Source organism: Daldinia decipiens, assembly GCF_022478715.1.
Source record: "Daldinia decipiens strain CBS 113046 unplaced genomic scaffold F4813scaffold_44, whole genome shotgun sequence".
NCBI lineage: Eukaryota > Fungi > Ascomycota > Sordariomycetes > Xylariales > Hypoxylaceae > Daldinia > Daldinia decipiens.
Genome location: NW_026054587.1, coordinates 66,449 through 86,935, shown reverse-complemented (window position 1 = coordinate 86,935; position 20,487 = coordinate 66,449). Strand labels below are relative to the sequence as shown.

Sequence of the window (20,487 nt, the reverse complement as noted above, 5' to 3'; positions counted from 1 at the left end):
GAAAGTTCTCTTCCTCGATATCTCATATTCGCAAGAGTCGTATACTAATAACTGTCTCACTAGATATGTATAGATGCCGGCGAAGAGAAATGATTATTATTCGTGGAAAAGGCTAGTGTTGAATGCAGCTGCATTCCTTGACTATAACGGAAACCTTTGAAGATAATTGTTCAGAATTATAGAACCTCGTAGCATACAAATACCTAGATTGTAGGCATGCTTTAACCAATAGGGCGAGAAGCCAAAGCTGTAATCAACGATGAGGAGTACCGCAAGAGGTATCTCCTCGAGTAGATGACTACTAGTTACAAATAAGCATCGCCATTGAATATATTACTCCGACATATTGCACTTAGAATAGGGCTACGTTACAGTAACTTGGCTGAGCTACTTATGTCGTAGGCCCCTCACTATACCTACCACTGTAGTATCATGGCCTCGTCGAATATATAACCGGATAGGCTTGAGTAGATAGATCTGTTCCTGCCACGCTTTCCCGTTCGATATGTTGACGCCACTTAACCATTACGGAAGGAGCCTGATGAGGCGAGAAGGAAACGCTACTAATCCCACCTAGATATACTCGGGATGTACTGGTATTTATACAAATTAGAAAATTGTATAAATTATCCCAGGTATCTTTAATATGTATGCAAGCATACTCAAAGGAGATCCTCGTCCCCAACATCGTAACGGGTAAGAAGTTGTCTGTTCGTCTGGATACTGCATGATCGAGAAGTACATCAATCTGGGCATGTATATACAGCGTGATACATTGAAGCCATCCCCAAAGGAAATCTTTAGGCCGAGGTCAGTTAATTTTTAGGACAGATAGTCCCTCCTTGCCCCTCTTGCCCCTGGGCGGTACGGGATGAGCGATCCTAGACTTGATTTCTCACACGTCAGGTAGTATCCTCGCACTAGGACCCTACATCCCCAACTACTGTATCCTAAGGTCTGAGTGGACGTTATCACCTAGTGTATGGCTCGTAGGGTAGCCTCACCGTCATACTCGACGCCTGTCCAACTAATGTCTGGTGATTGTTACTAATATATGTAGTTGTCATGTAAACGATGAATTGATCGACTTACAAGTCACTTCATAACCATAACTACTACCTAAACTTAACGGAACCATTCATTCACTACCTAATCATAGAAATAACATACGACCTAACTGGCCCACGGTCCCTTCTGGTGTAAGCAAACTGGCCCCCCGTGCTAAATTTGTGTGTATGTATACCGTAACACTAGTACGCCCGGTATACGCGTATGAACTTGTGCGGCATGCAAATAAAACACCTTGAATGCCACTATGTTTATGATATACCAGGTCAACTTAATATATATGCCAAACAACCCCTACTAATTATTTACATACCGGTCCCTTACTTAGGTAGGTAGACATGATTTCTTTATGGATATCCGCCCCCTGAGTGAACCCCTGAGTATAGAAGGGCTAGGGTACTGATAATGCCCTAAACTTTTAAGGCAGAAATGGTATATGTTGGAATGATACGATATAAACTATCTTAGTGCCACTTAAAAGGCAAGGAACACTAATAATTACCAATAAGTATCCTCTCTCCTTTCGGATCTACCCCCCCCTAAGCCAGGCGGGGAAGAACGACTAGGTATGGATACACAACGTCAAACGGTAGCTATTGGAAAGCCACATGCTAGTAATACGACATCGACCCCAGCAAGAAAACCAGCGCCATCTTACCGTCTGGTAATAAACAAAACAAGGCTGCAGAGTTAAAGCACTCATATCAACCTATACAAGCAGACGGACAACCTCATAAAAATGAGGCTCTCGCTTACCAAAAAGCAACGTACATGACAAGATCGGCCCGCCCCACGCCCTCCACAACTAGTAGAAACCCGCACGTCTTCCAATTTTCGCAAGCATACAAGAAGCGGACTAAGTTCGTACGCCGCAATGCTACGATGACAGGCTTGCAACACGCCGAGACTTTTCTTCTTCTTTTTCGGTGGGCGGAAAGGACCGGGATGGGGCCGTTTGCCAAATAAAGAGCCATCGGGGTGGTGAATATGACTTAGGAATTTCCCCAATCTCACCTCTTTAAGGTGCATAGCACACGACTGCTGTAAGACCGAAGCTTGCTTACCCCGTGGCCACGGCAGCCTGCTCGCGTCCCGCATCTGAAGGACAGGTCATACCGGAAATACTAGGCAGGCAGAGACGCCAATTATAACGTCGATGAGTGACCACGCATGATTGAGGCTGCATAGGTTTGCACCTCGTAGACTGATGTGCTGCTCATATCCCTTTTGGTAGGTGTTACATGCAGGTAAGACGGTGAGCGTGTTCAGCTCTTAGAGCTTCTGAAGATGACATAAAACTTGAGGCTATGTCTGCGAAATAAGTCTAACTTGCATTTTGCTTTTTATTTGACTACTTGCTCTCCTAACATATGCTATAAGTAGGCGGAATCTCTGTCTTACCTAGTTTACAATATACTGATTTTCTGTACGCAATCTCGAGTATGCCGACTGAACAGGAAAAGCATAGGGCGGTACTAGCTTCGAGGGGCCGAGTTACTATGTTCTCTCCTCCCCTAAGCTCCCCGAGGGGTAATAATGTACACGTTCCTCCTAGCAAGACCGCGCCAACAAAACCGGAGAATCCAACCGGCAGAACCGGCCTACACACAGGACAGCCGTACCACGGTCAATCGCTTGAGGCCGCGTCCATCCTAAGCCACCCGCGACTACAGCAGGTGACAGGCTTGCACCCACGGAAGGTATCTTGGTGGAAAGGTGCTCACCCCCCAAGAGACGAGCTAGCGCGCCTCCAATGGGTTATGAACCTGCCAGACACTTATCCCGTCAAACGGCCGAAAGGAAATTTCTAATACCGTAAGTCGCAAACGAAGAAGAGATATCCAATATAATACTACTCAATATTTCTTTTTGCTGAATGCCATTCTACTACACTCACCCCTATACGCCGAGGTTGTGCTTTGAGGTATCTAAAAGAAGAGAACAAACGAAGGAAGCAGAATATACTATATACAAGAAGTTCGCAAGGTCGGGCGCGAGAATAGGGACCGAAGAGGAGATACGATGATGTTAAGACGGAACAGATGTAGGCGCCTGGTCGCTCAACCAACCATTGTCTTTCCGATCTCGCTATGCCAATCTTTGGCCCTCTCGAACCCGTTCATGTGGAATTGGTAATCTATCAACGCTTGTCGCACATCTTCGGGCGAGTTCGCCACGAAGGGACCGTACTGGACCACCTTCTGGTTTAGGATCTGGCCGGCAACTATAACGAAGCGCGCGTTTTCCTTTGCGCTCTCGGGCACCTCGACATTCACCACGTCGCCATCCGGCTCGAACACGCAGTTATGGTACTGCGCGACCGTCTGCTTCTTGTCACCGGAGCCGAACACGGCGGATCCCTCTAGCTGGTACGAGAAGGCATTCCAGCCCTTCGGGAGAGGTTGAGCCAACTTGGTACCTGGCTGCATTTCCACGTCGAGCAGCCAGACCGGGGTATAAGCTAGTTCCTTCAGGCTTTCAACGCCACCAGCCTGTCCCGAGATAACCTTGATGCGAATCTTCCCGCCGTCCAATTCAGCGCTTGGGATCTCGTCTTTTTTCAGATCGCGATATCGAGGCTCGCAGGCTTTGAGGTGGGCGGGTAGGTCAACCCATAATTGCAGGCCGACGTTTGCGCTGCCGTCCGGGTTTTGGCGCGGCATCTCGGCGTGCATGATGCCACGGCCGGCTGTCATGAACTGCAGGTCACCGGCTTCGATGGTGCCAGCGTGGCCGGCGAAATCTTCGTGGTCGACACCGCCCGTTAGTAGATACGTAATGGTCTCCTGCCCGCGGTGTGGGTGGTCTGGGAAGCCTGCGCCGGGTTTGATGCTGAAGTGGTCTAGCATTAGGAATGGCGAGAAGTTCCGTAACTGCGGCGTTCCTACGCTTCTCCTACTGATAGTCAACTTGCCGTCCGGATCACGTATTTGGCGCATAGCCATTCTCGGGTCTAACTGACCTAACCCTAGCTCCAGCTCCTTCGGCCTGTTCGACCGCTAGGAAGACCTTGCGGATTGCACGCGGGACAGACATCTCAGTTACAACGAGTTTCTCGGATGGGTTATAAAAAGGGGCTTCGGATTCGGAGTCGGCAGTGGTCGATTTGGTTACCGTATCGCTATTAGTCACAGCGCTACGGCTACTTCTACTGTTGCCGTCGTAGGTCTTGAAAGTCTCTAACACGGAAGTGAAAGTCGTCGTGGTCAGGTCGATAACTCGTTCCCTAAAGACAACTATAGACAGTATGGCTATTAGAAAGGAAAAGGCGACAGTCCTCATGAGGGGCAGAGATGTTAGAGCATTAGAGGGTGTCTTGTGTCTTATACGGGATCGAACAGTAAGACTGAATCAGGCAAGTCGCGAATCAGGGACGAGGGTAGATGCATTATGTAGGCTAGCTAGAAATATCACGAAGATTCGCCCGATTTTGTTTGGTTGACGTTTGTCTTTTTTGTTTTTGATACGGAGGGGCGGAGGGGGGGAAGGAAGAAAAACATCACGGGGAGGGAAGCGGGGCAATTACCTTGTAGTCCCTGTACCTAGGTACCTGTTTCTGGGTAAAGTTTTGGATAGTTGGTCAGCAATTGCCTTACAAAAACTTATGTAAAAGTGAAAATCCCCCCCTCCACCAAAGCCTTACCAACCCGTTACATCAGCATCCATTCCCACGTTTCGGGCCTGCACTTAACCCCAACAAGGCATGGCTCCAGCGCTGACTGGCCGCTAGCTATGGCTGACTTAATTCTTCCAAATCTCCAAATTAAATTTCGCACCTTCGAAACGCCGTCAGCCCCGATTACACTTACTACTTTAAGAACCTCCTCCGGTAGAATGGAAGATCAATTGTATGGGTGGCCCGGCTGATGGGAGTGTTTTTGACATATCTTGCCTATTATCACAACCGTGGCCATTAATAATAACATTATCTCTTGTTATCATTGTAAGAACGTATTATAAAACCAAGCAGACCGCCAGTTCGCTTACTACTGCCTCATCGGAGGACTATAGGATTTGATCGACGTTGACATAAAAAAGATCTCATTGGGTTTTAACTTCATAAGGTTAAATTATAGCCAAATTATACTGGAGGAAAACTTCGTCATTCTTAATCTCAACCCTAAGCCTGTCTTGAAGCAGTGGCCCTCCACTGCTGGACCTCGCTCTCACTAATCTCTCTCAACTTATTAATACCAGCCGGTTCGCCCGTGACGGTGCCCTTGGCGATCTCAGCAACCCTGCCCATTACCGTCTTGTCTGTGATAGCATATGTGATGGAACTGGTTTTCACTTTGAGCACAGCAATGCGTGGGTCGTTCTCGCTTCCGTCGTGAACGCCGTCGCCTAGATCTCCCATCCAAGCCTTGAGCGTCGGGCTGTAGTACTTCTTCACGACCTCCCGGTCTGTCTCGATGCTCGCCTCGCCCGCGATCGAGGCCCATTGGCCCGAGTTGTCGTAGAACGAGATATTCGTGTGCCTGTCCGCATTCAATTCGTCCGTCTTGTGTGATTCTGTGTTGGTCGTGAAGGCTAGGTCGATATCACCGCCTTCCTAGAAGTTATCACGTTACGGTTAATTCTCTGGATACTGTCTCATTGTAACTTAGACGAACAAGTAATAAGTTACTTGAACGTCATATGCAGATATCATCTGCGGAGACTCATTGCTTACCTTGCCTGCGACGGCCATGCATCGAGAAACCAGCTTCCCGTTCGAGGGGTCTCGCGTCGTCATCATGCCGAACTTGCACGACGACACGAATTTGATTAGAATCTCAACCTTCTCTTTTAGGGATACATCCCTGTCGATGTTCTTTTCATAGTAAGGTCCAGACGGCTTGTCACCGGTATCCGCATTTGAGAACGACGACATCTTGCGTGGGAGTTGGTGGTTGAAGGCAATATTTCTAACACGTTGATGTGAGGTTTGAGTAGATGCTGTTGAAATGTATGGTCGACGTGTTGGTTTTTCGAGATGACTTCTTCTACTGATGGGTCTGAGTAAACCTCGGTGGGAGATGGTAGTCTTTTTAAGCATGGCTCCTCGTTTTTATATTGACCAAACCAATTATTACGTGCGGCGAAGTTGGTTCATCATGTCTACCGCTTATTGTCTCGCCACTTGGGATTATTAGCTTGGCCTAGGTAGGTTTGTTTCACAGATATCATCATAGAAATGGGTTGGAAGAAGTTGTTGGTCTACGAGGCATCTATTCAATATTATGACGTCGTTGATAGTTAGAGCGCGTCACGATTACGAACTGAGACCGGATTCTAGACTGACCCTTCTAAATAAACTTGTACGTATAAAAAGTATGAAGCTACGCATGTAGATTGATTAGTTAATTAGTCGATGTCATATGTGTCCCTTTGTGCTAAAGTTGATTTGAATGTCAATGAACCTTGGTTTGGTACCTCCTTGTATGATACTCGTAGATCTAACTACTATCCCAAACCATATGCACATAGCCTCTTGCTTGTCCTTAAGTCTCTGGCTGGAGCTAAAATATTTAATGTGAGATGAGCAAAGACGACAGATTAAGGTTGATGATTTGTTCACTGTTCATCTATTGCTAAGGTATCTTAATCGTTTACATACAAGTAAATCGTATTGCGGAGTTGCAGAGCCGCACGGAGTGAACAACGACAGCTCCGCACTCAACATTCGCTTTAAAAAGGCCGCTCCATTTTAGGATAGTACGCGGCTGTGTAGTATAGTAGTATGAGAATAAAATGGTAGATGCTCTGGAACTCATTAGTATGCAGGCAGATGTTTCCTCCTAACTCCCATGTGACCCGTCAAAAACCCAACCTCCTAAGCCTAGGTATTCCCCTTTACAGTTTGGATAAATAAGAAAGTATAGATTCTCGCGTAAGTATCATGGATATACTCTTCCCACGTAGTTGAAGTTTGACGGATCTGACGTGTCTAGCGAGTACTCTAAGATCTCATTGTTAGAGATCCCGTAAAACATAGCATCCGGCGACATTGCGATGGCCGTGAAGTTGGTCTCCGGGCCTGATTTGAACTGGAAACTTGAGATAGGGTTCATTTGATTACCGTCCCAATGGCTACCCTCGGTCTTGCCTCCCCGGAGGAGTCCGAGATATAGGGCTTGGTTCCAATTATCCCATCTAGTAGCAGCGAACTGCTGGGATGGAGCGGGAAGTGGTATTCCGTCTTGAAGTTCGGTTACTAGAGTATGTCAGCTTTCATACCTACTCGGGGGCCTTGAACTAGTATGAATATAATAAACATTCGTCAGTATGCTTACCTTTTTGCTCAGCGCCATCCCACGTGTCATCGTACGGCGTCATTCTCATACTTCCTGTCGTGCCGGATGTCACTTGTTCGGAGACGAGCTCCAGACGATCAAGCCATGGCCCACGCAACGTGGGGAGGATGGCCAAGCTGGAATTGGCTGCGACATTTTTAGAGTCCACTGCTACAGTTGCGGTAGCCCAAGTACTTGAATTGGCCGTCTTTATTGCTCCTTCTGGTCGTTGGTAGGCGACGACCCAAGTGCCTTCACAATCGGCGCCCCAACAACGTTGCCACATCGCCGCTAACTGACCGCCAGGCCAAGTTTCTAGCCTAGCATTATCGAGCGTATCATTATCCCAGCTATCGGGTCTATTAAGCGCGTCGAAGGAAGCCATAGATCTTATAACGTTACCCGGATCCGTGAACCATACGTGTGTCTCGAACGTTTGCTTGTAATCCATAGACGCGCTCGCCAATGGTGTTCCCGGTTGTGGGTTGAGAGGCTTTGTTGTCGCAGCCATCAACTCGGTTAGGTTATTTGTCTTCCACGACTTGTTCTTGGAATCCCAACGCCGGGCGATAATAGAATTATATGCATCCTGGAAAAAGATAGTCCTGTGAATGACCCCATTGGGATCTGTCCAGTTAGATGCGGTTATTTTCGAATTATCGAGTATGAGTTTTTCGTCTGTTGAATTCGACGGCGGATCTGTTGGACTGCCATTATTTGACCCTGACCCCGACCCTGACCCTGACCCTGACGATTCCGCTGAATCTGTTGACCCTGACGCGTGGTTTTTACTCGCTAAACCGGCTGGTATTCCTACTACCAGCGCGATCACCACAACGATCACCACCCCTAGAATTATAAAAAATGTTTTCCTTGGAAGGCCACATATCGTCTTTATTGGAGTTGCACTCTCTGTAGGGGGATATTCGCCGTCGAATCCGGCCGCGCCTATTGGCCCGGGTCCGTAAGCAGAAGGATATGCGCTGTTTGGATATGTTGATCCATCAGAATAAATCGTGCTTGCGGGATAGCCTGCGCCGTTGGGATATGCTGCGGCGTTTTGATAATAAACTGAACCTGCAGCGTAGTTTGGGTATTTATACGGGCCTGGAATAACACCAGGATATATATGTGATGGATTTACGACTTCTTTCGCAGACTCAGGTCCATAATACGACTGTGTACCTCCCACGGCTGCTTGTTCAACAGGAACAGCTTGCGGATAACTGTGGTCTGGATATTGTATCACCTCCTTCTGGAAGGTCTCTGGGTCACCCGGAGAGACCTCAAGCGTGCTGTAAGGCGTGTGTTCCGGTGGCTGGGACATGGCGTCGTTTCAACAACTAATACTGCTAGATTGGCAAGAATTGCTCAGCTCGAGAGAATTTGGATTCGTGATAGTCTCTGCGAGAGCATGGTCTTCTTTTGGTCAAGAAGCACCCGAAATTAGGAAATTAGGTTGTCACGACATAGCTGACGCTGTGACGAGAATGGACTGGGAGCTTTTTTCAGCTCTCGCTCGTAGTAGTATATGTGGCCCAGGGGAGTTATTGAACTGTTTTATGAATCCTTCTATACATATTATATTACAATAATCCAACCTAGCCTACCGCGTCCTATGTCCTAGGCTAACTTATTATGGATTCGTGTAGTTGCATGCTTGCTTTTTAATGCGACCATAGGCAGGGGATATGGAATCCTTCTGGGTCTATATTTCCGCTTGTCCTATCCAATCTCATCTCTAAAAAAGAAAAAAAAGTTACGGGTCTGGGGGTCCCCAAGCATTAGTACATAGACTCGAGCTCCGTGGATTAACTCGATCTCTGTACTTTATAAGTAATGCATATTCATAGGTATTTCACGAAATAGATGTCTTCTGAATAGTTCCCATGCCAATTCCTAATGCTGCTATTCCCTAGACTGTAGCCGCTTTGCTGTCGAATGATCTGACTAACCTACCTAGGTAGGTTAGGTAGTTACAATTGCTCGGCTAGATTGTATCTTCAGCTAAGCTCTAGACTACCTAATAAGGTCAGGGCTTTTAACAGCCCTACCCGATTGTGCCGCTAGTTACCATAGATTTGCAGGCTCCCTCCCTTGGTGTGATCGACACAACGTACGGGAAATCCGTTTGTAGCAGGCGGTATAACAAGTAAAATTGCACTGAGGTTCTCGCCTTTTTTATTCCATTTTAGTACTGTGAGATCGAATTAAGACTTTGTTGCAACCCTATTGGATGTTATGATTCCCTCGTGAAGCCCTTGGGGCTAAGGAATAGGTAGAAACCGAATCGACTATTAGCGGAGCCTATTGTTGTCGATTGATTGAGTGGCGATTACAGGTCCTCTAGTTTTCTGCAGTTTTCGACCCATTCCTTCGCCCAATATGTACGGCATAGCCTGCGCCCGTTCCTGAATTCAGCAGGGGTTCCCAGCAATGTAAGGGGGTGCATGTTCTTTACCCACACCTCGCTCTTTACCCACCTCGCTCTGTAAAAGGTCACTGCATGCTCCCCGCAACACTGACAGACATCGCACCTCGTTGGATCAGCAGCCGCGCTGAATAAAGTGCTATAATAGGGCGGTAATTCACCTACTCTAGTGCTCTTGTTTGGGTTTAGTATGACCTCACAGCTTCAGTAAACGCGACAGGAATTATTCAGGGATTTTAAGACTTACCTACGAGTTACCTACCTACGTATTTAGATTTTAGATGATTGTAACAGGTTTAGATTAGTAGCGTTTTCAGAGCCTCGGTGATGTTCATACAGTAAGCAGTGTTTATAGTCGCATCGACATTTTACCCCTGAGATGACCAATAAATGACCTCAAGAAGTTCTTTTAAGCTTCCTTTCTCGTGACTATCTTAACTGGCCTGACTGGATTGCGCCGGGCTAAGGTCGGTATCAAATCGTAGCATTTTTCTAACGGCCCAACACCCTCTAGGCCCCCTTAAAACCATGCTCGGTCCCGATTCCCGACCCTCTATTGTATATACCAATCTTATCCCCACTAGAACGCCATTTTGGTCAACCGTAGTCTTGCTACAGAGGTCTAATGCCGATCGAACACAAGTTAGGATATAAAGGACCGGTATAGGTATATAACGGACGGGTACCGCGACTGCTTCTTAATGGATCAGTTTTAAACTAGTATCTACTATGTACGTCGTCCGACACCGACCAATATGGGCGTTTCAATCCCGAAACTGTTGAGAAATAAAATAACGATAACTATGTGAAATTGGAAGTCCTGGACCAATTAATTAACCCCGCCAGCGACGGCGAAAGAGACGAAACACGGTCCGTCCCCTCCCCTCAAACCAGACCGCAAGCATGTGAGAAACATAATATCGGTCGATTATTCTCTGCTGCGCTTTTTGATAATAAGCGTTACGGTCTAGAATTCGCTAGATATTTCCTAGTTATCAGCCAGCAGCTTATCATCCCGTACCGCACGTAATTATCGCAGTCTATTACGACTCCTTGAGGTCTGGTAATATATCAGTAACCGCCTCGTTATTATCGATTACCACCCGAGCCATAGTATCAGCAGCGGTCTGGTTGCTAGTCTCAGTCGCATAGGTACCAGATAGTTTCGGGTTCGAGTGCCGGAGATCCAAGAGCCTGAACTTTATTATGCCCCCGTTTAGAAAAGAGCCGCAGACATGGGGGGGGGGTCATAACAGCGAGGCTATCCTCAAAACCTCCAAGTAACATACGTCACAACTATACATATAAGTTGATCACGACTGTGCTCAAAGATAGATAACTATAACTACCATTCAATTCTCTATGTAGTAGTAACACCTTTGTATGGCTTATGTATCATCTTGGAATCGCACAAACTCATTTGCACGATGGGTTCGGACTATATAGATTTAGGTTCAAGGCGTTGAAGTCAACTTCTGCCCCTCGGACTCCTTCACCCAACAAATCCCAACTATTGCCATTAAGAAAATATTCTAGGACGATGTGCATCTTCGATAGGTGGCCTCCCCCAGAGGTGACAGAGCACATAGAACTCTTCCCAACTACAGAATAACTACCTGGTAGTAGTCAGTCACTTCACTACACATAACTACTACATCATCATCATGTCAACTCCAGATTCATATTCCACTGGTTCTCTTGACCACTTATTCGACCGTTGTCATCATCACAAGACGTTCGCGGCTCGTACTCAATGTGCCGGTCCTCTCTTCCATCGCGATTCCTTCGAATTATATCGAGAAAGAAGTGTTCGCAGGGCTCAGGAAAGAAACGCGGACCGTTGGGAATTCGACGGGGAAGATGAAGATGAAGAGAACATCAAGAAGGGTTCTCTACTAAGCCAATTCATTACCCGAATCCGCCAAGCCTGGTCTGCGCTACCATGTTCATCGGCTTCAAGAAACCGACAAAAGAACCAAGCAGGAAACCCAATACCGCGTAAGGATAGACACGCACGCTTTGCCGACGAGGACTCGAGTCCAGCATCGTAGCATCATACTGATGTTCAACATAAAAATACAATTACCTCCGAAGGGTAAAGACAGAAAAGCCGCACAACATTAGAACCGCACTACTCGACAACGAAGTCTTCCAAAAAAAAAAAAGATTCTATATCAAGGTTTAATGTACAAAGCGAACGGAGCGAAAGAGAACACTATCTACTTCAATAGCGAGCGAGGGGTCAACAGGAATCCCCGTCTATTCGTCACTCACCACTTAAGAACAGGCAAATGGAGAGGGGACTCGGTGTAATAGGTGTGATAGTACCTAATCTACGATAGTTCGCGATAATCGAATATTAAATCTTTGATATCGTACGAGTCGTCAGTAAAAGGGCCGCTCCACTTAGAAATCAATACTGAGGCGACCATCAGTTTGAATGATCCAAGGCCTTGAAGCCGAACGAGCCGCGAAACCTGACATTAGTACTAACATAAACGACTGTACTGAGATCTTGTTTCTTTGCAACCAGTCATCAGTCTCCAGCTTTCATAGCTAATGAATAAGGCCTTCACGACTATGAGCTGAACTTGAAGGGTTTTACAATTAATATAAAGATTAGGTAGGTACCTTAGATAATATTAGCGCACTGTAACCCTGCGTTGTCAAATCTCCGAATCTGCGAGGCCTTAAAGCCTAAGGAACACGAGAGAGAACATATTTCCCCGTGCCTTTCCAATAGATGCGGTCCACGATCTTCGGCGCTCGCTAAATCGGCCACTTCATCTATGTAAGTCGGGCCGCTTTGTGCCTGCAGGACACGTGCTACGACCCAGAAAAGCGTTGGGTATCTGGGTCTTTTCATTTTTGTTTTCGGTTCATTCACTTGCATAGCTTATTACGATAGGTTAGGCTTTTGTTCTTTACATGCTTCTGCGTACATAGGACTTAGACTTGGAACCGCGACAAGTTGTATAAAACTGCAGGGGGTTACGCACCGAAGCGATGATCCCGCCGCTCTCATTTAACATTAGAAACTAGTATTCACTTCAGCTACCTACCTTTAGGTAGTTATATAAAATATTCACGTAAAATCGTTCCATATCTTACGACAATATGTACTAACCACAAGAGCTCTAAAATCAACTCTACAAAAGACTTCCTTAATGTCAAGGCACAACCGGTTTAGCTAGCCTGTTTTCCTGATTCGGAAAATGACTAACAGAGCGGGTTCGCGGAATAGGCCCGTTGTATCTGGCGCCGAATGAATCGGGCTCGAGTCCCTTTCCCATTTATTTTATTTTTGGAAATCTGCATCGCCTAAGCAGGCAGCGAAGCGAGGTGCTTACAAGGTATAACTTACATGATATACACTAACTTGCATGGTATTACTTACATGGTATATAGATGCCTTAGGTAGTCATGTGTCTCCAACGCGGAGTAACGCAACGCTACCTAGCTTCTGTTACTGCTGCTCTTTGTTACCTTAGCCCTACATACACTTACATACCCTACATATATACAATTCATATATACATTATGCATACTATTACTTATACCTTAGAGCTATTCTCAATTAAGACTACCGGCCGTGCTGAACTACCGGCTTAGATATTTTGAGTAAACCCGAAAGGCCCCCCAAAAAGTGAACTTTGAACCATATGCTCCTCCAGCCATGAAGGACAGGCTCCAATCATCGACGAGCTTCGAGTTCATAAAGTTTGGTCTCGAAGAGCCTCCTGACCAGCCGGGCCAGAGCCTGTCCGTAGAGAGAGATGCTTTCTGGAGCTACTGCGGCCCTTTGCTCTCCACACTAGATGATCTCCCACCTAGCTTCCACGACTGGGCCCACGCTGCTCTGTCTGGTTCCTTACTTCCGCTCCTACTCCCTTTCCTAACCTTCGTCAACGAGCTCATCCGAACAAATGGCCTTGATCATTACTGGCTCACCATCCGCGCGACGAAAGCGACCACGGAATACAACAAGCCTAGATGGCACACAGACGACATGTTCTTCAATAGGAGTAGTGGTGACGGTGGCGGTATTTGGGCCCGGAGAAGATCGCTAGTAGTGGGTAGGGAGAAGGCAGAGCTGGACCTGCAGACAGACTGGAAGCTATGCGCTACGCTGCTCGGCCCCGCAACCATGTTCATTCCCGCCGAACACCAGGCAGCAGCTCGCGCAACGTCGCGCTCGACGAAGAGTGCTCTAGCTACGGATCACATCTGCACCTCAGTCCGTTGTGTTGGGTGTGGAGCGACGGCCGAAGCTGTCCGAGATAAGCTCACCACCGAGTTCGCCCCCCTGGGTCTGGTTCAAGCGGAGCCGGGCGAGTGCAGCATATTCCGCATCGGCCAGGAACGCGGTGCTGTGCACTCAGAACCCTGCATGAACATTGGAGATCGGATATTCGTCAACGTCGTGCCGGGGAAGAAAGACGAGTTGTCTTCTCTGCTGTCCAAATGGGGGATGACTTGCCCAAGGTCGTGGTTTATCGCCCCGGGCGTCTTACGTGGCCATGGATTAACATGATTGACGAGGTACACACTAGGGGGATCAAGAAGGGTTTAGCACTGTAGTAATTGGGACACGAGCATTGTTACAGGCCCTATCAAGAGGATTTGAAATGAATGTAGGACCGTAGGAGAAGGATACCTGCCAAGACCGGAGGAGGATAATCCCTATATTCTTTTCCTTGTTGCACTTTTATCTAGTTTTCTAACGTGAACATGATCGAATGGATATTTAGGCTATGGTACCTCATACACTACTGTGACCGGCAATACGCAAAAGAAGGCAACAGGGGTACCGGAATCGAACTCTTTTTTTGTTTTTCGTTTTATGTGCGTGAACACCGCTCTAAAGAAACTACCTACTACCTAAGCTGTCCTGCTTAAGCCTTTGCTAAGGAGGCGGAGAAGGTAGGAGGAACGCTACGGACACAAATAGAGGAAACGAGAGGAATGAAATGGATGGGCTAGACGGATGAAACGGCAACGAGAGATGCATACCATATTTAGGACACGGCGAACAAGTGAAAGACATTAAACTCTGAATGAAAGTAGGAGGGAAAAGGAGGTAATAATTAAAATTTATTTATTTATTAGACGGGGAACCTACATCGAACAGTTAAACATTAAACCTTTGACACGTTCGAAACCAGCGAACGAGTCACGTCGTCACATGGAGCGGCTTCATATCCAGTTATCTCCAATCGCTTGCCGGGTTTTCTCAGCCTCTCTGGCTCTCCTCATCTCCCGGTCGTGGTTGACAAGGAAACCCAACAAGTGCATGATCCTAATGCAGCGGTCAAACTGGACGTCTTCGGGGCTCTTTGCTATCTCAGCATCTAAGTTGATATCGTACACCTCTCCCCGGGCGGTTATCAAGAAACTCATCATTCGCAGGGCAAACATTGACACGTGGGGTAGGAGCTCGTACGGCGCCGACTTGCACTCCTCTTCTACTGCTTCCCTCAACGTCTTCGCCTTGTTTCGAACCGCAGACGACGTGCGAAGATTTTGCAAGTAGTCGTCGACGTCCTTCCAGTTGGGCAACTCCTTGGTCATAGAGGTCGCTACAAGACACCTATTCATGTAAAGCCGGAACGCTTCCTTAACTTCATCGACCTCAATCAACGCCTCCGCATCACGATGGGTCTTCAACCTCAGGGAGATTTGAAGCGACTTAACTGTCTCCGGGTGCCTGGCGAACATTTTGTATGGTATCTTAGGTCGTTGATTAAGGTCTGAATTGGTCAAGGTATGAACTATCAAAGTCTGCAGAGTTTGGTTTAGATCGGACTACTACTATGCTTTAGGCTTGTATTTATAGTCCATGGGGTGTGCCTATTTCAAAGCAATACTTAGTCATTGCCAGAATAACTTATACACAAAGCACTAGTTTTCCTAGGTTTTTGTTTGCTGTTCTAAAATGGTTACCGGGATTTGGTTCTTGCTGAACCGAGACGGAATCTAGACAATGCCTTAGTGAGATGGTGGTATACAATAGGATTGTTCGCCCCTGAAAGGGGTAGTCGTAGTATACAATGATTTCGTAGGCCCATATCAAAAATGAGCATCTATAGGGGAGAGCACCACGCCTTCACGCCATATCTATCTTTCCTCTGTCTTGCTGCTCAAATAACTCCTGAATGTACAACCATATCCTACAATATGTCGAATTAATTTGCTGGGCGAGTAGATACCCGTTGGAACAGGTTAATCCATTCATCATCCGTGGGATGCTGCTGTGCAGACAAAAGCGCTTCCAGAGAAGGGTCATCCCTAAACTTCGAGTCGTCTCCCCCGTAGAAATTGTCGAGCGTATAAGGGAAATTAAAATCTAAAAGTAGGGGGTCTTTACCGGGTTAGCATCTTCTTCGCCACTAGATACATGGGAATGGAAGCGAACTAAAACAGTGGTTTTTGGGGTAGCATACCTTGCAAAGCGAACATCGGACTCAGCTCGTCCTCTACGCTAGCCGGGCTCGCTGTAGGAGTGCTCGTGATTTTGAGGACCATATTGATCGCCTTGACAGCCCTCCGAGCATTTCTAGATACGGCGCTGTACCTCTTCCAGCATTCCGCAGATACTGCGAGAAGCTTGCTGACCTCTTCCGTGTTTGTCCCCCTTACTGCGCTTTTGGGGATATCGGTGATCTGTTTGACATAAGCACATGCAATACTAGTTGCCAGGAGAAACTCGTTATTCATCACAGATGAAAGCTTCCAGCGAGTCTCGTATAACAGGCTACCTGGCTTGATTAGTTCATAGACTATATGCTGATACTCAAGAACCTCTATGGCCGCTTTCAAGCAGACTTCTCGCGAGTAACTATAACGTTCATTTTGAATGGGTACCATAAAGTACTTCTTATGTAGCACGATTTTTAACCGGAGGAAGCAGATATCCAGCCAAATTCTTTGCATTATCAAGTGTGGAGGATCTGCGATGGATAGATGTATAGGCTGCATTCTTAAGGGTGGCGGAATGCGGCGCTTATCAGCCTCTAACCCTTGATCCATTGCAAGGATCTCCTCATATGTATGAGGTCTTGTGTCAGTCGCTAGGTCGCGAACCTTTTCCCAGAGCCGTGAGATGCGGCTCCTAGTAATTACGTATAGAACTGCCAACTTTGTTAAATTTCTATAATTGCCTTGGGGGTCTCATGCTTGGCGTAGGAATCAAAATTACTAACCTGGCGTCAACTCTGTCTCAGGTCGAGATGAGGGAAGCACAGTTGTTCCCTCATCGAAATCAGAGTCTGCAAGATTGTGTGGTTCTTCTGTATCTATCTGGTTGTCTTTTAACATACTCGGAAGGCCCATTTGGGTGGCAAAGATAAGATTCGCCTGGTACAGCGCCGCCCATGTCCGTCTTCTCATCTCACCATCGAAGGGTGATATGACTGGAAAGTTCTTAGGATCTCTATGATATCCCATCCTCATAGCGATACTTATGATCATGCTTAGTAAAAGATGAGTACCAAAATCCGAATCCTCTTGGAGGAAATGTTCTACACCAACATAGAGAATTAGAGTCTGTAGGACATTCTCACCGCCCCTGGTGTACTTGCCCAGCGTCAGACACTGAACAACCTTTTCCCGATACGCTCGTATAAGTAGTGTGTTCTCCGCATTAAGAGGCAGAGTGCCCGGATCGTGATCACCGTAGCGTTGTAAAAGCACGGTCGAAAAACACATGATAGCGAACAAGAGCCCTATCCACATGATCGAGGTTGCGGAGGGGTCTTCCCAAAACTGGTTGTACTTATAGCAGTATCTGTTAGCAACCAGAAATTACGGGACATATGAAACATGGTAGTTACCTGTCGAATGAACTGGCCGCTGTGTAGTAATGCTAGGCAGGAGAATTAGCTCGAATATGTTGCTCTGGTCTGAAATAAACATATGAATATTACCTGGCGTCAAGTCGATAGATGAAAAGAATTTCGAAATCAATGAATCGGCCACACTTCGCGTTGGCAGTACGCTCAAAATCTCTTCTTTGTTGGACTGAGCAAACCGACCGTATAGCAACAACGGACAAGGTCCATAATCAGGAATAGGTTGTAAAGGGATCTGGTAGTGCGGTCCTGATTCCGGACCATCTTGAAAGTAGTCCTTTAGTTCAGAGATGCTGTCTAGCAGGGCGGTCCAATGTGCACCATCGACGTAGCTGACGCCAGCGGGGCTGTCCGTTAGTATACCACCGTTAGGTAGCTCTCCCGATGCGCCCGCCTCGGAGTCGGGGGATCCTTCGGTGGTCTCGGGGAGTGCTTGGATATTCTTAGATGCTGCCCGTTGCATAAGGGTATGCACAAGCCCTTCTAGCTCACAGATTCGGTTCTGCACTGTGGAATTGGCATCACGGTCCAAGGGGCGTGATGTGGCGTCCGGGGGATAACTGCAAGAAGCGGCAAGTCCCCGGAGGGTACATGTCCTACAAGGCTGTTGTCGATCACATTTAACCCTGGACGCTAATGTGAGCAGGGCAACTTGTTTGGGGCCGATGTTAGAAGGATAACATACTTCCGCCGGCGACATGAATTACATGAAAGCTGAACGCAATCATTATTAGTTTAGGTACCTACACATACTGCTACTCGCTCTCCCATAATACCCACCTGAGGTTTATCCCGTCTTCGATTTGGTGGGGGTAAGGGGCGATGTCTTGTCGGAGGAGTTGCCGACATTCTTTTCGCACATTATCGGATACAACTGTTCTGGTTCGGGAGTTAATGTATCGTTTGGCCTTCTCATGTAAAGAAGAGTTTCTCTATACGGCGATGGCTGGGAATGAGACGGTTTACGGGCTCTTCAACCCAATCAACAAGAGTCAGTGGTTATTGAATCCGACATATCCGACCGTCCGGGACCGTCCGGGACCGTCCGAGTCTCTGCAATCCCACGTATTTTTAGCTATTAGAGAGACTTCATAATATTGTCATCTCTTAGCTTGGTTCTATTTATTAAATCATCGACCGGAGACTCTTATTAAATATTTAATTTTTAAATAAAATAAGAAGTCTACGAAGAGTACACTATTTAAATCATTTCAAGTAAACTTGGGCCAAAGGTTGTTTGTTATTTCTACCTACATAGGAGGTAGTCATCACTAAGATGTACTGATAGATGAATTTCGTGAGCCACAAAGTAAATATTACACAAATTGATGTCGTTTATAGTGCCAGATACACTATAACAAATCCAAGATTTGAATCATCGTAGTTTATAAGTTTCAATTTCAACATGATCAAATTGGTGAGTTGTTTATTGTCCCCTCGTTCTCCATTGTATTGCGGATATCAGGTACATTACTTGAGTCTTCATGATGTCATATTTTCTTATTACATACCTACATAAGCCACCCAACATAAGGGCAGTGCTTAATACCCCACGTCTAAATTCCGCTGAAGCCGACATCGAGCCGCATGATTTCTTGCCTCAAACGTCCACTAGAATCGCTTGTGACGCAAGAGGCGTGCGTGCCCATAACAGCGTTGGTAGTCTAATGCAACTTACTGTACCTAACGCTAGCCAGGAACGAAGCAGCCTGCATAATGGCAACTCTATCACTAGACGAAGAAGATCCCCCGCCCTACATCCCAGAGAATCGGAATGACGGAGACGATGTACTTCAGCCTTCCATCTTCGTACTTGACGGCCATTACATCCGAGCCCAGACCGCCGACGGTGCTCCGTTATATGAGCTCTCTCGTGATGTCAGGAGATCTCCAACAAGCGAGGCCCAGCTTGCCCAAGTCACACTCGAACGTCTAATTCGCAATGTAAGGATAAGCGCAAACGGTACGCCTCGGGTTATACACCGCACCCGCCATATATTCGAGCTCAAGCATCTACCTCCCGTGATATCTACCGGATTCCCTTACGTCTTAGATGCCATATCGCGACATGCCGTCGGAAACCTCGCGCTTAAACCCGCATCCTTCCCTCGATCGGGATGTAAGGTGGTAAAGATCAAACCCGAGAAGGAGAGCGGGTTCCCTAAAGGATACCGAGCTAGAAAGGAGTCGTTGAAGGGAGACGAAGTGATATTCGAGATACTCAAGAAGCGCGATCATTATGAGTGGATGCATCCTATTGACGGGAGTCGTATCGCGGTAGACGATGAGATGGAGAATCAGCATAGACTGATAGTTACGGCCCCTATAACGCGGAAGATGATGGATGCCATGGTAGCTAGTTGGACCTTACGAATTTGGCGTGACGGTATGAAGTCCCACGGTGAGCCGCGGAAAGCACGTAAGTTGATTTCATTATCGTTGCCGAATAATTGTATGTGTTGACACTCCCAAGTCAAGACAGAAGTAAGGAGCGTACGAGAAGTTCTTCCAAGGTGGTGGTAACTAGAACAACGAGTGTTAAGGGCATGTCTCAGACACTTACACGATTCACAGGTAGGTAACAAGGGAGGGGAGTAAATATGACGCCCACACAGTCTTGAAGACGAAGCAGAGACGGTTTCTCAGCCATACATCCCGAAATTTGAAAAGCCCCGGACCGGATAGAGGATCTCAGTCTCAGGGACTTTATTTGACCACGGATCTACGGATATATGTCCACGATATTCACGACGTTTACGACATTTATATGTTTTCCCTTGCAAGCTGTATATATCAAAATTGTTTACGTATCTAGGTATCTAGGTAGGGACGCTTGGTGTAATCAAATCCAGTCTACGATTTA

At 46.8% G+C, this 20,487-nt stretch overlaps 8 protein-coding genes across 8 annotated transcripts; 3 read left to right on the top strand and 5 right to left on the bottom strand.

Annotated features, from left to right (window-relative positions):
- Positions 1-2,366: 2,366 nt before the first annotated feature.
- F4813DRAFT_247735 (uncharacterized protein) lies at positions 2,367-3,003 on the top strand. The gene has a single exon (XM_049240103.1). The coding sequence runs from the start codon at positions 2,511-2,513 to the stop codon at positions 2,877-2,879; it is 369 nt and encodes a 122-aa protein (XP_049095631.1). The 5' UTR covers positions 2,367-2,510; the 3' UTR covers positions 2,880-3,003.
- A 125-nt stretch (positions 3,004-3,128) lies between these two features.
- On the bottom strand, positions 3,129-4,104 carry F4813DRAFT_383091 (uncharacterized protein; the record flags this gene model as incomplete). The annotated part of the gene is made up of 2 exons (XM_049245901.1): positions 3,129-3,963; positions 4,031-4,104. The coding sequence occupies 2 exons, from the start codon at positions 4,102-4,104 to the stop codon at positions 3,129-3,131; spliced, it is 909 nt and encodes a 302-aa protein (XP_049095630.1).
- A 617-nt stretch (positions 4,105-4,721) lies between these two features.
- F4813DRAFT_373667 (uncharacterized protein) lies at positions 4,722-6,371 on the bottom strand. Its single transcript, XM_049244837.1, has 3 exons — positions 5,741-6,371; positions 5,081-5,620; positions 4,722-5,012 (listed from the first exon to the last, which is right to left on the bottom strand). Exons 1-2 carry the CDS (start codon positions 6,104-6,106, stop codon positions 5,189-5,191), a joined length of 798 nt encoding a protein of 265 aa, XP_049095629.1. The 5' UTR covers positions 6,107-6,371; the 3' UTR covers positions 4,722-5,012; positions 5,081-5,188.
- A 46-nt stretch (positions 6,372-6,417) lies between these two features.
- Positions 6,418-8,881, bottom strand: F4813DRAFT_373662 (uncharacterized protein). Its single transcript, XM_049244836.1, has 2 exons — positions 7,344-8,881; positions 6,418-7,264 (listed from the first exon to the last, which is right to left on the bottom strand). The coding sequence occupies exons 1-2, from the start codon at positions 8,668-8,670 to the stop codon at positions 6,948-6,950; spliced, it is 1,644 nt and encodes a 547-aa protein (XP_049095628.1). The 5' UTR covers positions 8,671-8,881; the 3' UTR covers positions 6,418-6,947.
- Positions 8,882-12,751: 3,870 nt separating this feature from the next.
- On the top strand, positions 12,752-14,639 carry F4813DRAFT_247311 (uncharacterized protein). The gene has a single exon (XM_049240099.1). The coding sequence runs from the start codon at positions 13,451-13,453 to the stop codon at positions 14,306-14,308; it is 858 nt and encodes a 285-aa protein (XP_049095627.1). The 5' UTR covers positions 12,752-13,450; the 3' UTR covers positions 14,309-14,639.
- On the bottom strand, positions 14,640-15,725 carry F4813DRAFT_247310 (uncharacterized protein). Its single transcript, XM_049240098.1, has one exon. It carries the CDS (start codon positions 15,490-15,492, stop codon positions 14,971-14,973), a length of 522 nt encoding a protein of 173 aa, XP_049095626.1. The 5' UTR covers positions 15,493-15,725; the 3' UTR covers positions 14,640-14,970.
- Positions 15,726-15,959: 234 nt separating this feature from the next.
- On the bottom strand, positions 15,960-18,473 carry F4813DRAFT_383088 (uncharacterized protein; the record flags this gene model as incomplete). The annotated part of the gene is made up of 6 exons (XM_049245900.1): positions 15,960-16,135; positions 16,218-16,904; positions 16,977-17,560; positions 17,687-18,250; positions 18,310-18,338; positions 18,405-18,473. 6 exons carry the CDS (start codon positions 18,471-18,473, stop codon positions 15,960-15,962), a joined length of 2,109 nt encoding a protein of 702 aa, XP_049095625.1.
- Positions 18,474-18,832: 359 nt separating this feature from the next.
- F4813DRAFT_247376 (uncharacterized protein) lies at positions 18,833-20,359 on the top strand. Its single transcript, XM_049240100.1, has 2 exons — positions 18,833-20,043; positions 20,098-20,359. Exons 1-2 carry the CDS (start codon positions 19,341-19,343, stop codon positions 20,145-20,147), a joined length of 753 nt encoding a protein of 250 aa, XP_049095624.1. The 5' UTR covers positions 18,833-19,340; the 3' UTR covers positions 20,148-20,359.
- Positions 20,360-20,487: the final 128 nt, after the last annotated feature.

Coding starts and splice junctions, on each gene's coding strand:
- F4813DRAFT_247735 (XM_049240103.1), top strand. CDS start 2,511: ATGCCGACTGAACAGGAAAAGCATAGGGCGGTACTAGCTTCGAGGGGC.
- F4813DRAFT_373667 (XM_049244837.1), bottom strand. CDS start 6,106: ATGCTTAAAAAGACTACCATCTCCCACCGAGGTTTACTCAGACCCATC. Junction 5,621..5,740: donor GCATGGCCGTCGCAGGCAAG/GTAAGCAATGAG, acceptor GATAACTTCTAG/GAAGGCGGTGATATCGACCT.
- F4813DRAFT_373662 (XM_049244836.1), bottom strand. CDS start 8,670: ATGTCCCAGCCACCGGAACACACGCCTTACAGCACGCTTGAGGTCTCT. Junction 7,265..7,343: donor GGATGGCGCTGAGCAAAAAG/GTAAGCATACTG, acceptor GACATACTCTAG/TAACCGAACTTCAAGACGGA.
- F4813DRAFT_247311 (XM_049240099.1), top strand. CDS start 13,451: ATGAAGGACAGGCTCCAATCATCGACGAGCTTCGAGTTCATAAAGTTT.
- F4813DRAFT_247310 (XM_049240098.1), bottom strand. CDS start 15,492: ATGTTCGCCAGGCACCCGGAGACAGTTAAGTCGCTTCAAATCTCCCTG.
- F4813DRAFT_247376 (XM_049240100.1), top strand. CDS start 19,341: ATGGCAACTCTATCACTAGACGAAGAAGATCCCCCGCCCTACATCCCA. Junction 20,044..20,097: donor CGGTGAGCCGCGGAAAGCAC/GTAAGTTGATTT, acceptor GACACTCCCAAG/TCAAGACAGAAGTAAGGAGC.